This window comes from Pleurodeles waltl, chromosome 6 (genome assembly GCF_031143425.1).
Source record: "Pleurodeles waltl isolate 20211129_DDA chromosome 6, aPleWal1.hap1.20221129, whole genome shotgun sequence".
NCBI classification, from domain to species: Eukaryota; Metazoa; Chordata; class Amphibia; order Caudata; family Salamandridae; genus Pleurodeles; species Pleurodeles waltl.
In genome coordinates, this window is record NC_090445.1 from 734,785,556 (window position 1) to 734,800,292 (window position 14,737).

The 14,737-nt window shown below is 41.1% G+C and overlaps 1 protein-coding gene across 1 annotated transcript in view; it reads right to left on the minus strand.

The window, feature by feature from the left end:
* The window catches only part of SLC18A2 (solute carrier family 18 member A2), a 347,766-nt gene that overhangs the window by 105,279 nt on the left and 227,750 nt on the right, over positions 1-14,737 (minus strand). The window contains exon 4 of the mRNA XM_069239257.1: positions 8,208-8,266. Within this exon, the coding sequence (XP_069095358.1) occupies positions 8,208-8,266 (59 nt within the window). The remainder of the gene's footprint in view (positions 1-8,207; positions 8,267-14,737) is intronic.

Genomic DNA, 14,737 nt, shown 5'->3' on the forward strand with positions numbered 1-14,737 from the left:
CCAATTAATCAACCAGCGTGTAGGATTTTTTCACTTCATTTACCAATAATCGTTATATGTAATAAATTGTAAAGAGTTATCCACATAGTAAACAAAAGATGCTGCCAAAATGCAGTCAACTACATTTCAACACATAATCATTCCCATTTGCCAAGGTGTGAAGACAGCACTCTAACTGACACCCGTTCACCTGGGTCTGTAAACTAATGTGGTGTAGTGAAGGGGGGATGGGTGCACCCAATTCCGCGAGGACGTGTCCATCCCACATCAATGGCATTTCAACCGTAAAGTGTAATGCCCCCTTCAGCGAGCCGCCATTTACATAACAATGAAAGATCGGGAAAACCTGAAACACAGATCTGCAGATACCAGGCCCTGACCCTTGAATAATGTGTGAAGAAACGGACGTAAGTGCAGCTTGTATCAAACTCACTACTTTCACAATGGAGCAACTACACTCCCTCGGAACATACATTATGAGTAAAGAAACTGCACAAAAATAATTAATTACAAGCAAGAACGGGAGCAATTCGAAAAATGCATCAAAACGAATTTTAAATACAGGCACACAAAGTGGAAGAAGGGTGATTTGCCCTTCGCTTTTGTAGGTTGTTCCATCAACTAGCTACATTTTGGATATTGTCTGGACACAGAAGCATAAGCTGCAGTATTGTTTGGGGAAGTATTTGAAGTAATTTTTTGTGTTTCTGCAGTTTGAAAATCTGAATTTCTAAAACGGCCCTGAGGTGTCATACTAATGACAAAACCATGCAGACAAAATGCAAACATCCATTTGTGCACATGTATAGACATACACATTTGGGGAATTGCCCTAATACCAAACGCTGCTTTAAGCAGAGGAGATATAATTTCAGACACTGGCATAGTTTAGTAGGAGAATTCAGGGTAGTTCAGTATATTAAAAGAGACCGAGGTTAATCTTGATTAAACCAAATGAGCCTCCATGTGTTAGTGTCATTCACTGACATTGAGAGAAAGCTCCTTCTCCTCGTGTTCTTTCACTCTGATTCCTCACTATCCTGCTGAACGTTTAAGTGCATGTAGGTATTTAAACCTTTTCTACTCAAACCATACTTGTTTCAGTCTGGATTTTTATTAAATAGAACCGCACTTCAACTTGTCAATAAGCACAGGTCAAAAAATCAACAATATTACCTTATTAATTAACCACAAGAGGCCAAACAAGTTACCTCTTGTTAGGACAACTTTAAATAGAAAAATAAACATAAGAAATGCAATAAATACAATAAAGGGGAAAAATGAATGTGGGAGGATAACAAATACCCCTCACTATTCTAGCTTGATAGTACGACCATTACGAGTCCATTTAAGTGAACAGTCTAAGCCCAGTGTTATTTTAGAATGAGCAACTAATTACACTAGATAACTGGTGTGCTCTCAATAGTTCCAAAAGTCAGTACATCAAAGAGTTTCAAGCATTGCTTTAATGAGATCGAGGTAAGAGTGAAAAATGTGTTTAGCTATTATTAGGTGCCTTTGCACTTTGACAAATCCAACCAAGTAAAAGGTGACGTTATTATTCCTGATCAATATCTAGCCTATATCAGTGCTTAATTTGTAAATGAATGAGTGCTGGTGCCCAGAGCTCTGATCAGAAATCCATGGCCGGTGTAATCCTAAATCCACCTCATGCCTCTTTAATCCACTACCAGACACTCCCTGCCCCTTTATCTCACTCTTGCAGGTTTCTTCTTTCTCCCTTTGTGATGGTTTATCCATCTTTCTCTTCTTCTTCCTTCCACTGTGTATATTTTACCCACTCTTGCGCTCAGTACATCTCAGACAGAAAAATAAGTGCTGGTCTCTAAAAAGGAGTGTCGCTGGCTCCCACCGCAACCACTGACTCAAATTAACCGCTGGCCTATATGCATATTCATTTTGCAGTACCTCTGGTGAACTGAATAGTAAAAACAATGCACTGCAAATATTCTCTCAATGATCCTCAGCCCCTCTCCATGTTAGATCTCAGGTTCCTTCAACTGAACTGAGGTATCTGCATTTATGAATATATCACTGTGAGAATATTCCTTTCTACTCAAGCACCAACAGTATCAGTTCATAATGTACGGGCAGGCCTTCAGGCACCCTAAAGCAACAGAGATCAAACTTCATATACAGATGAATAGAATGGTTGCATACAATCTTAAAAAAACAATTGTTTTTTTTACTAAAGATGGAATGGGAAGCAGCAAAAGCTCTGTTTATTACAAATACATCATGGTCATCGCCTACCGATCAGTCTCATAGGGCTATGCAACATTATGAAAAAGTATATTCTTCCAAAGTTTATGTATTTTTTTGCGACTTCCTGTTCCCAATTCATTCTTTAGGAACCTGGAATGTGCTGTTGGCAACTTTACATGAATATATCGCAGAGCAAGAAGAGCTATTCGATTTATTAAGATACCTCAGCAAAACAGTGCGTGGGCTACACTCAATTTTAAAATGTATTTTTTGACCATCTATGGGGCAGCATTTCCTCTGTCTCTTAACAGAAAAAGGGGATAGAAAAAAATTATCAAAATACCAGTAGGCTCTGGGTATGGATACTAACTGTTGCTTTCCAGACATTCTGATCCCAATTTCTTTACACAAGTAAGGTTTCAGATAATCCAAGGTGCTTGGAAAATTTGGGAAGAGTGGTGAAAAAGGTATAAAATTACCACTATTATTAGTGTGTTCAATTCAGGGGTTACTCTTCCTTTCCCTCTATTTTTCACGTTTGCACTTGTCATAAGTGGCCAGCTTTTTTTTTAGCTAGTGTTACATATATTTTCCGACCTTCAAGTGGTATTCAATCTTTTTCAATAAAGTTATTTGAATACCTGCAGATACGGAACTATTTTAAGCACAGTCAAGCTTTAGCTGTGTGTTAAGATAGACCTATTAGCAATAATATTCCCAGCAAAGAATACAATTTCTATTAGGGAATTCTATGATTTCTAGTCCAGTTCAAGAGGGAATGACTTGGTAGCATTACCTGATAGATGGTCCACTAAGATTGGGATGATAATTCACGCACACAAAATCCAACAAGTCTTTACATGATCTTGCTTATTGTTAGTACCTGCTAGATTAAAGCTGCAGCAATTTAAAACACTATGTATGCAATATTATATGCACACCAAACTAGATATCTAAATTTAATGTCAGAGGGAACTATAAATATCTTCGATGTGAGATTAGGAGTGCGGATTTGGTACATCTGTTTGCCTGCTGTCCTGTGCTTTGTGAATATTCTGCCCTGATTGAGCAATTAGTGGGCACTAATGAGATTTTTTGTATGAAAATCAGTCAGACATTCTTATTTTTAAGGTTAAAGGTAAGCATAAAGGTTAAGTGAATGTCTAATAAATGGGAACCACTATTCGGATCTGATTAAGATTGTTTACGTTTTTGTTTGGCTGCCATGACTTTTATTTTATTTTTAGCTCTCGGCTAGACTGAGCTTGTATTGTCTCAAAGAGATGTTTTGTGTTCAGTGTGTGGTATTCAGCCCGCCTATGCGCTTACCATTTGCTCATTCCATCATTGCTCTCAAATCCTTTGTCCCCTTTGTCCAGTGCATGCATGCGCCATGCCTCTTCTTGCTTTTAGCCCTCCATCAGATCATGAACCAAGTACTTGTGTCCATCCACAGCTCCCATTTTAGGAGCTACGTTTTTGTGTTTACGCACTTCACACGAGTACTAGTGTTTTCACTTGCTCCATTGTTCATCCAATACAGTTACTCGTAAAATGAATGACTCGTAAAATGAGGCACTTTCAGTGGGTAATCTGAGTTCTGAAAACCTGGAACTAGAATGTTAGTTCCCAGTTTGTGGTATGTGATTTGGCAATTTTATTCTAATAATAAACATGTGTTATGTGTATTCGCAGTCAGGTATTTCAAGTCAATTACATTGTTGAGGACTTGCCCAGTGTCATGCAGAAAAACTTGAATAATAGGGCTGGTCTTTCAGGTAACCATAAAGCATGTTGGAAATTGACGGTAGAAAAAATACTTACAGAGAAGAAATAAAACTACACGTCCCAGCAGGCCAGACACAGTTAGCTGCCTGTAGGTATGCTGTCATGTGGAAGAAGGCAGCTATAAGGGTCTTGTATGCTGAGCACGACTGGCAAGCTTGCTATTATGTTAGGAAAGCATTGTCAATCTCGCCCAACCACGCAAGAAGCTTTCTTCTGAGGGTGCTGGGTTGCAGAAGAGGACTCTGTCAAGATGCGCTCCTAATGAACTGGCAACAGTGACTGAGAGTGTTTTACACTGGGGCGCCCACGCCTCCTCTGTTATGCCATAGCCAGGAGTGCCCACCTTATGTCACCAAGCTCTCTCCCTCCTGTGACCACAACCAATCCTGCACCCACTCCCGCCAAAGAGGAGACAATGCAATGGTGTGCGGGTTAACTAAGCTCTTCGACCATGTGCTACACTCCTTCACAGACAGCTTTAGACCCAGGGGCTGATGAGCACCCTGCATGCCTCCTTAAACAGGCCACACGCAATGGAGAAGCATTCACGTGCTGCGCTGCCATCCTCTGGCTCACTCTGGTCTCGGGGCCTCCACACACATCTGCAGTATTGACTCCTTCTGCCAGAGTGAGCAGATTTCTGGCTCTGTGTTACCGCCTCCTGTCATCTCACAAGTCCCTCCCCAAACCCTGCCTCCTCTGGGTCAAGGCCTCATCTGGCATCTGCTGCGCGGAAAGTCACGGTGGCAGGACAGTAGCACATGATGCCCTATCCGGAAGTCACAGCATTGAGTTTGTTGCTAAATCACTTGTGTAGTGTGATTTTACTGTTACTCTGTGCCACTGTTGCTGTAATTATTTGTCTTACCACCTGTGCATAAATGAGTATTTATTTACCCGTTGTCATACATATACACACTTGTTTTGGTTACACACACGTCACTGTTTGCTCAAACGTTTCAATACAACGATGTAATTGCAGTAGTATTATTTAAAATCTATGCCTGTGTACCTGTCTGCTGTTCCACCAATGTATACACCCACACACACATCCACCCAGCAGGCAATCACTCTGTCCATCCATACATCCGCCTATCGGTCTGTCCGCCAGTCCATCCATCCATCCATGCACACACACAGTCTTAGCATCCTGCTTAGTTATTTATTTCTGCATTCAGGTGATATCTACTTGTGTCTTTACAGCTGCTTTGTGGTTCTTTGTATGAAACAGAAAATAGATAAAAACAAAGGGGCAGACCAGAAAACAAGACCCCCTGCTTAAATTGTGTGCTCTTGGGCTACATTGCTAAAAAGACATTAACATTGACAAAGCCAATACCTCTCGCATCGACGAGACCTATTGCTTGGCCAGTGCTTGTTTTTATTAATGTGCTTTTTTTGCTAGACTAATCTTTCTAGTGATCAATGTAAATGTGCTGTAAACTTGGTAAATGTTGATGCCCGGCTCTCCTGTGGGGTAAAACATAAGGATTTAGAAAGAGTGGAATCAAACATGGAGACTCGAGGTGAACCAGAATAGTCTCCTGGGCCTTGTGACAATACAAACACTCAGCTTGATATTTCCTCCATAACATAATATCTCTGATAGAAAATAAAATCATGTCATTAAAAGGTTTAATTTTTAGAAGTTGTGGCAAACCTACGGCCTGGACTAAAAGAAAGAGGCTGGTCTAAAAAGCATGTTGGTCTTTAGTAATAGCTACTGCTTACTCAGGGTTTTTGCATATTTTGCATGTGGGTTGCAACTGAGATGGGCTTTCTGCCTGTATTTAAAATAGTCGAAGGGAATCTAAGACGTATTCTCCCTAGGCTTACCCTTTTCTCCGTAGAACAGAGTGTTCACACTTATCTTATACGCTATATTTTCTCTCAACAAAGTCCTCTTGGATCAATGCCTGCATTATGAACTTGGTTTTCTTGCAAGCATTGAGAGTGGAGGAACCAAGGTGAAGAGGTTTTGCTGTAAAGGCCTCGTCACCTTGACAGTGCGATGGCCAAGAAAATAGAAATACATGTTGCTGTTGCCCTAATAACGGGGTTAAATAATAAGGCTGTTAAACTCACTTTCTCCCAGTCAAAACTTTCAAATTTCCCCATTACATAGAAGATATCCAGTCTCTCTCAGAGGTCACCCATCACATAGATCTAGTGATCCCCTATTTTTCCAAGTGAGTTCTTTGTCAAACTCATTTTGGAGGAAGTCCTAGAACAAACAAATTGTTAGCTTCTTCTTTGTTGAAGGAAGCAAATGTATATTCGTCAGGATTATAGTTCCATTTACTAGACAAAACAGCACACCATTTCTGTACCTCTACAGAAGTGGTCAAAATTAAATTGAAGAGCAATGAAATATGTATACACTGGAGATCAATGATGATGTTAACACACTTTGCAATAACAAATGCCGTGATATTGGATTTAGCAGTTACAGAACTTTCCATTTTTAGAGAATTTGTCCCATCTTCCCATTTACAACTTTAACCACCGACACATATTTTGATTGTAGAGCACATCACCAGCTCATTGGTGATGTGCTCTACAATTCATTTGTCTACAGAGGTCACAGTGTGAAATCATGTTATAGATTGAGGTTAGCAGGTAGCAGACAGTGCAGAAGCTGTGTGAATGCCTACGAATATCTTCTGTAATAATCTCCTTACCCAATATATCTAAGCAGTTTACCTGGCAATCTATTCAAGCAGACACATGAATATCCTCAAAGAAACGAGTATTAGCCCCATCATACATTTAAATGAAAACATTTATATTCGAGTCTCTAAATAAAGGTTTCTTATCTAGTTATACGTGTCTTAGAATGATTTTGCAAGTACCCACAAAGTGCCTTTTAGAAATATGAAACTCTTTGTCAAGTATGTCAAAAGTAACAACATTATTATTTTGAGGTATATATATATGACCTATTTCCCAAAAGCTCCGGTGTTATCTTTGATGTGTGGTGACTTTAGTTAAACCTGTTGAGGGAAACGTGTTATTATAGAGTGGGTAGTGGGAACTGAGTAACACTATATTTCTGTCTTCCTATAAGTGACTCCATACATAGATTTGACATTGTAAATCCTCAAACTGAATCTTCATAAAGAAGGTCGGATGTTTGAATTTGTGCCAGAAATTCTACCAGACTAGGTTTTACCTTCTTAATGAAGGGCATGTTTCATGGGTAACATAAAAATGGGTACTATCTAAGGCGCCATCTGCAGAGGACATAAGAGTTGAATTATAAATAGAACATTTTCACCACTACCAGAGGCAGCAACTTGTAACATTGTAGGGAGGTAAAGATACTTACATGCCCCTTCACTATGACCTTCAAATTAATGGTATGATTTTTGAATGGGTAAAACTTCCTTGCTTGCTGGCAGTGACTAAAAATGGGTGTAGCCTAATGGGTTTGCTGCAAGTTGGAATGTAGGAGGGATTGTTGGCTTATGTGTACATGGTGAATGATTCAGTGTTGTCATGGAGAAAAGTCTAAATATGTTAGAATATATTGGGATGTGCGCTGTGGACATTGTAGTACAGCTAGTTGTTTTTAGATGCTTAAGCCCCTTGAAAGCTGTCCTCAGATCACAATACAAAATGTCAATAAAAAACATAAAATTAGACGTGCAAAGATCAACATAGCAATGTGAGACTTTCTACAACCTAATACTACACGGATCTCCTTTCACATCAGCAAATGGTAACAACAGCAGTAATTCAGTTTGATACATGGGCACATATTTTCTTAGTGTTGAGTTTGTCTGGAACAGGAAGTGCCTAAGAGATCCCATTCAGTATGCTGTGCTAAGGCACAGTGGTGCTTTAGGGCTACAAGCTGTCTAATTTCACCTCTTCAGACTAGATTATTCTTGGCAGAGTTGGTGCGACACCTGGTAATGGGGATGCTTGCTTGAGAGGGGTGTTCTTATCTAACATAACGCATCTCGGAGGGCATTTCATTTCAGTACCACGACACCAGTGCTGGAAACCCTCTGTCATTCACAGGAGGCTCTTATTTCTCCTGCCACTACAGATGTTAAAAGTTACTGGTTCTCTCTGTCCTACTACATCTGCTATATTTTGTGACATATATAATTGCATTTTAACACATATCACCAATGTGAATTGCATTGGTGTATCTTGCAAACAAAGACGTACGAGCAAACACTTACTGATGGTTGCCAAGAACATAATGCAGAAACCGGCGAACATCGGCAGCTGGTATCCAACTCTGAAGAAGAAGAAAGAGACAACATATTACATTTCTGCTTTGATGTCTTGTTGAAACAACAGACTCATCTTCACTCCATTTGGATGCTTGGCTTGTGGCCAAAAGTAAGCCAGCAATTTCTCAACACTGTACTCAGTGTCACTGTGTTGAAAATTATAAGGAGTGAGCTACATCATTAGTTACAAGATTTGGAGTAAAAAATCACTCGAAATACTGTTTTATAGACTATGATCTCACTTGGAATCCGTCTGTGGAAAACGACCTTCATACTGTAACTTGTTCAGCTACAACTTCATATTTTATAGGTGGATTCTATTCATGACATTATCAATGACGTGCTTGTCGCGGTTCAGTTATTCATGGCCATTACCTCAAAGCAGGGAAAGGCTAAACTCGTTAGGTCCAGCGGGCAATCGCTTTTCGTCCTGTTGTAAGTATTCTGTGGGCTTTTAAGATGCCCATCTCACACCCATCACTTTAACTCGTTTGTGGGCTTGCCCTTCAAAAATTCCTTGAAGTCATTGGTAAAGGGTTTCCGTTTGTCCCACGTCGGGGCAGTTTTGTTACCGCCTTGCAGACTCACCCTGTTATATGGATTATTGCATGATTGCCGATATACTTCAGTGTGGTTGTAAATTTTTTTTGTTTTTTGTCTCTCCCCTTCATGCTCCATGGCGCTCACAGTGCATAACAGCGTGAACTCCATTGGTGGCATTGAAGCGCTGGTCACATTGTTCACACTGTTACGTAGAGTAATTTCTTTTGAATCTCCTCTTCACGCTTTATAGTTTTCACAAAAACATTTTTAACTGATAAATGCTTTACGTAAAAAACACAGAAATCCTGTAGATGGCTCTCCTGACACAGCAGGAGAGCCAATACTACAATAGTCACTTCACTCGGGAAACTCACCCCATAATGCTATGCAGGCCATTACTTTTAGAAAATATTTTTGCCCATAACTCAGCCTGTGGTAGTCCTACGACAATGAGACCACCACCAAAACATTCACAACGTGCTCTTTCTGTCTGTACCATCTCTGATACCCACACTAGGTTAGTTGGGACCCCACAATAATAAACCCTCCCACCATTGTGTATTCTTAAGTTCTCTCAGGGCTAGAACTTTAGTTTAGCTGCTGGTAGTAGTTTGTGTTTTATGGGTCTTGTTTGTAATATCATTGCAGTAAGGCTGTTAGCCCAGAAAATGTGTAAGGTGCTATGCCTTCTACGGGCTTAATATATGGTTACTCTGATTACTTTCTGCTGTTCTCTTTTCGTGTGGTTAGGCCCTCTAGAAGCTAACTATATGGTTACATGACCTTGTTTCTTGCAAGAGCTATTTTTATTGTGGTACCCTCTAGGGGCTGTTCTGAGCATTACAGTCTAATGCCAAAAGTGTATTTCTGATAAAGATGTTTATTGGGTTTACATGATAATTGTACACGTTTTATTAATCTCTCCTTATTGCAATTATGACCATGATTCAGGAAAAGTTAATATCCTTACTACACCATGACTATCTGAACACTCTTGATATGTTTAGGGTGACCCTTCCAGTTTATTTCTCTCATTACTCCTCTGTGACTGTCTTGTGTCTTTCTTTTCAGTATTATGTTAGCCAGCCGGCAACTCTGATGGTGGGGTGGTGAAAGTGGTATTCTGTTGGAATTAGCATGGCAGATTTCCATTTTAGGCTGCAGATAGAGGAAGAAGGTCAATGGAAGTGTTTTGGTTATATGCAGGGCCACTGGAATTATGTGGCAGGAAAAGATGTAATTATGAGGCAGGGTTGACCAATTTATGTGGCAAGAAAAGTCAGGTTATGAATTTACAGCACAAATAGGTGTAACTCAAGCAAATGCGAGACCTATTGTATTTCAAATGCTTCTTTTTCCTTGGTGTGAGGTCACATTAGTCCCTAAGAAGAAAGCTCTACACGGGCTCAGGAAATAAGGCCTCACTACAACTCTGAAAAGAGAATATGTGCCTTCTTATTTTTTCTCTCTTTTCAAAAAAATATTTTTACTGATGCTTATTAAATATTTCTGTGTTTACATCGTCAGAAAAGGAAATGCGGGGAAGGAAAGCACACACAGCAAAGAGGATTATAATCAACAGTTCATCAGGGATATATATCCATAAAAAACAACAGAGCAATTAATGCTTGATATTAAACAATACAAAAAAGCAGATGTACATAGTTCGTATGTGATGGATATAAAAACTACTAATACAAATTAGTATAAACGCAGTGGATTATACCTCACAGGGCCATCGCCTGGGTTCAAAATCACCACAATCTTGAAGTGCTATGTGCATATATTTGCCTGAATTCTAAAGTGCTTAAAAGGACGCTCAACATGTAGTAAATCATATTCAACAGTTCAAACAAAAAGAATTCAGTGCCTGCAACCCAGCCAGAGACATTTTAAATAAAATAACGAAAACATGTACATACTTCTTAGCTTAATAGATGTAAGACTGCAGCAACATATACATCCAGTTCCAGAAAGTCCAATACCCATTTTATCAAAAAACCAATACCCAAGTCTAAAAATGTCTTAATAATATAAAATACTATAAAATTGAGATTGCTTAAGATGTAAAGTGCTTGAACCGTGCAGGTATCCATTTACATAAGTCTGCCAGCGAGATTTTAAGAGGGCACATTCAGCTATTTAACAAACCTCCAGCCTGCTAGCGGGCCTTTATCCATTCTGAAAAGGGCCCCCAGATTTTCTTCCCCTTCCTCCTGGCCTTCCTTCTTTTACCCTCACAGAGTGTAGTCTCCAAATTAAAAATTGAAAGGAAGCTCCCTAGCCATTGTTGGAGGAGGGGTGTTGAGGTTCAAGCCATGCTGAGGCAATGCAAAGACGACATACTGCCATACCAATGAATAGTAAAGACTCCCTAGCTAGAGAGTTCACTGAGCCCTGCACTCCTAATAACATTATTTGAAGAGTCAATACCAATTTAATGTTTAGAACATCTCCTAAAAATTTGGAGATCTCTGATCTAAGTGAGTAGAGACATGGGCATATACAAAACAAGTGGATCAAATCCAGTTGAAGGGCTCAACAGCTTGGACATCGTATCCCTTCTGACCCCTCCCATTTAGCGATCTTTGTGGGAGTAAAGTATAGATAAAAACTGTTTTGTAGTGCTGGACCTGAAGTCCAGAAGACAGTGCGACTGAGCTCCACAGACTTATAACAGCTGAGGTCACTGGATTCAAGTCTCTGCAGCCACTTCTTATTTTGTTTCTCAAAGTTGTCTGATATACCAGTGCACAAGTTTGCGTAAATTGAGCTGATTGTGCAATCCTCAGACCCTAACAACAAATCCCAGGGTGATACACTAGAAAACCTGGCAAGACCCCTGGTTTTCTTTTGCATAAAATCACAAATTTGAAAATATTCAAGAAGATCCCTGCGAAACAGGTCAAATCTAGCCCAGAGCTCCTCAAATGATGCTAAACTCTGTTCTTGGAGGAAATATCCCAATTTTAAAAGCCCCTGTCTCTCCCACCTCAGCAAACAAGTATCCTGAAATATGTCTGGCAATAGCAGATTCCTCTGTACTGGAGTATTCCTCCTCCACTACAAGCAGGGCTGCATTTGGATTTACAGTAACAACTGCAATATCATCAGCGTAGGCTAAGATTTTCAACTCCCAATCATAACGTCCTACTGGTGATATGACTCTATTAGCCTCTGGCCTGCAGAGGAAGGGATCAATATATAGCACAAATAGCAGGGGAGAGCAGAGGCCTCATTCCTCTCCCGGTATAAATTGGCCCAAATTTGCCTCCCATCATTTTTGACCAGGCCAAATGTTTGTCGTAAAATGACTTCACTACCTTGATATACTGCATTCCTAATCCAAATGAGCTTATGTGTTTCCATAGACAGTCTCAAGTGACCCTGTCAAATGCTTTTTCAGCATCCAGCAGGGCCACTGCCATGGGCTCGTTTGCAACATCAGCTGCACGGAGGAGTGTTATCATCTGACGAATATAATCAGTGGTATCCGGGGATAAAGTTGTGCTGGTTGGTAGAAACCAGTTTGGCAATGATGTGGTCCAGCCAAGCAGCTATTATTAAGGTTATTGGACGATATGATCCTGGTTCCCAGTGGGCCTTTCCCAAGGAAGACAATGATGTTGGCAGTAGAACAAGAATCAAGAGCCTTTTGACCCTTCTGTACTTTAAGAAAAAGCTCCAACATATCAGAAATTGGAGCTGTACAGAAGACCTTATAAAATTCTAATGGAATTTGATCAGTCCCCATGGCCTTCCCCGTGGGTAGTTCTTGTGGAGCTGCCTGGATGTCCTCAATGGAAAAATAAGCCCCCAGGAGATCCTGATTCTCCTGAGTGATTCTGAGCCAAAAATTGTTCAATATTCACCTCACCAACTGGAGTTTGGGCTCGATATAACTTTTCAAGGTATCCCCTGAAAACTTCCTAGATGCCTTCAGGATCTGACACTAGGCCACAGCCAGTATCTCTGATTTCCCTGATATAGGCTGCCGCCATCTTCTGGCATGCACGTACTGCTAAGGGATGCTCCACTTGTTCATCATTTTCGTAGCATTTCTGCTCCCTAGCAAGAAATCTTTCTGACGTTTTAGCTGTAATTTCATTAATCACAGCATTAGCAACTGCTATTTGCAGTAGGGCCATATAGGGGTCAGTCCCTTCGATTATTGCAGTGACAAGCTGAACCTCTGCGTCAGTAAGGTTGTGATAGAGTTCCTTGATCAGCAAATGACTCTGCTTCTGTTGATTCAGACTAAACCAGAGGGATCCTTCCATACACCTGCCTTAATTTAAATGCATACCAGACTATTCCCAGTCTTCAATTTTCCACATGATATCAGAGAGTTGTCCTTCCTGGGTTTCAATCTGTCCCTTAAGGACTCACACATCAGTTTCTACTACTGCTGTTCTTTTCTCTATGGCATTGAGTTTTTCACCAATCTCTTCACAAGATTTGACACCTTCTTTAACATACCCTGCAGTTGTTTAGTGGCTAGCTGGGCTCTCTGCCCTGGTTTCTGCTTGGTGTTCTTTCATTGTGACTTAGATACGTTTTAATGTAGGTTCACCTGACCCATCAGCAATGCCAGTGTGAGTAGTGTCCTTATAGACAAATGAGTATCCAAATAGTCCCATTTTGAACCATCTGGTGCTCTTTGTCTCTCCTTGCTGCAGATACAGCAGGTTTCCCTTTTGGCCTCTTTTGCTGCTTCCACCTCTTGACTGTGCCCCCCGGTGCTATGGAGAAGCTGCTTTCACTAGCCTCAGGCAGGGAGGCTCTAGCTCCATCCTCCCTCGATCTAGGGCTGAGGACAATAGACTCTGACTTGTAAGTGAGGGAGTAAAACTTGTCCCCTCCCTCCTGAGAGAGGTCCAGTTTTTGATTATTCCCAATGCACTCTAGGGTCATTCTCACCTCAGCCCTCCACATCTGAGAGGTTCAAGCCCTTCTCCCTGCTGGTAATCAAGCTTCCCATGTCCAGCTTTTCGTGAGCTAGTGCATTGGGCTAGTACCTTCATCCGTCAATTGGGTTTGACCCTCTTTGCTTTGAAGACTCGGGGTACCGGGACCAGTCATTCATAAAGACAGCTCAGATCCTCCACCACTCCTACCCACAGCTTGCCCTGTTGTAGACTCAGCTTTAGCAAAGATCTCCTCAAAGCCTGTTCCACGAGCTTCCCAATCCGCTGCGAGGCCAGTAGCAGCGGGCTCCAACATTATAGTCTGGGCAGATATGTTGCATGCCGACACTTCAACAACACTGCTGCTGCTGATGGACAGAAGGACCTGATTGCCCCCTCTTATCCCAAGCTGTCATATCCATGGATGCTGGAGGGCCTGGGTTACACAGCTGGGTGGGAGCAGCAGTCTGAAAGAACTCAGTGATAACCGGCTGCAGAGCCTTGCATTGTAGAAGTACATAGGGGTCTTGGGTGCCTAAATTCTTCTCTTTTGCCCAAGGTGGCTTGAATGCATTCTTAGTGAGGCCAGGGTCGACTTGCCTACCTGTGGTGTCCCCGCTGCCCCGGTCCTGCCTTGGTGTTCCAGGTGCTAATGCCATACGGGTTCCTCGCACTGCATTCTCCGTTCTATAAAGGATAGCTCTGGCATTCTTCAGCGCCATGTTTCGGGTGCTTCTAAATTCAAGAGATCAAGCTCCCTTGCATGCCGCCAAACTTTGGGAGAGCTGCGGCACGTGCCTCACAGCTCCTAAAACTACCACCCGTATGCAGCTCAGGGCGGAGCCGATCTGAAGCAGTATTACTCATTCACCATCATGCCTTCCTCCCTTAGGTCCACATGCCTTCTTATAAGATATATTATAATCATATTAGACTTGCAATAAAGTGCAATCAAGTCGTGATAAAAAACAGAAATCTACGCAAAAGTATAAAGTATTTATTTTATCAGAGCATAGCAGACAATTA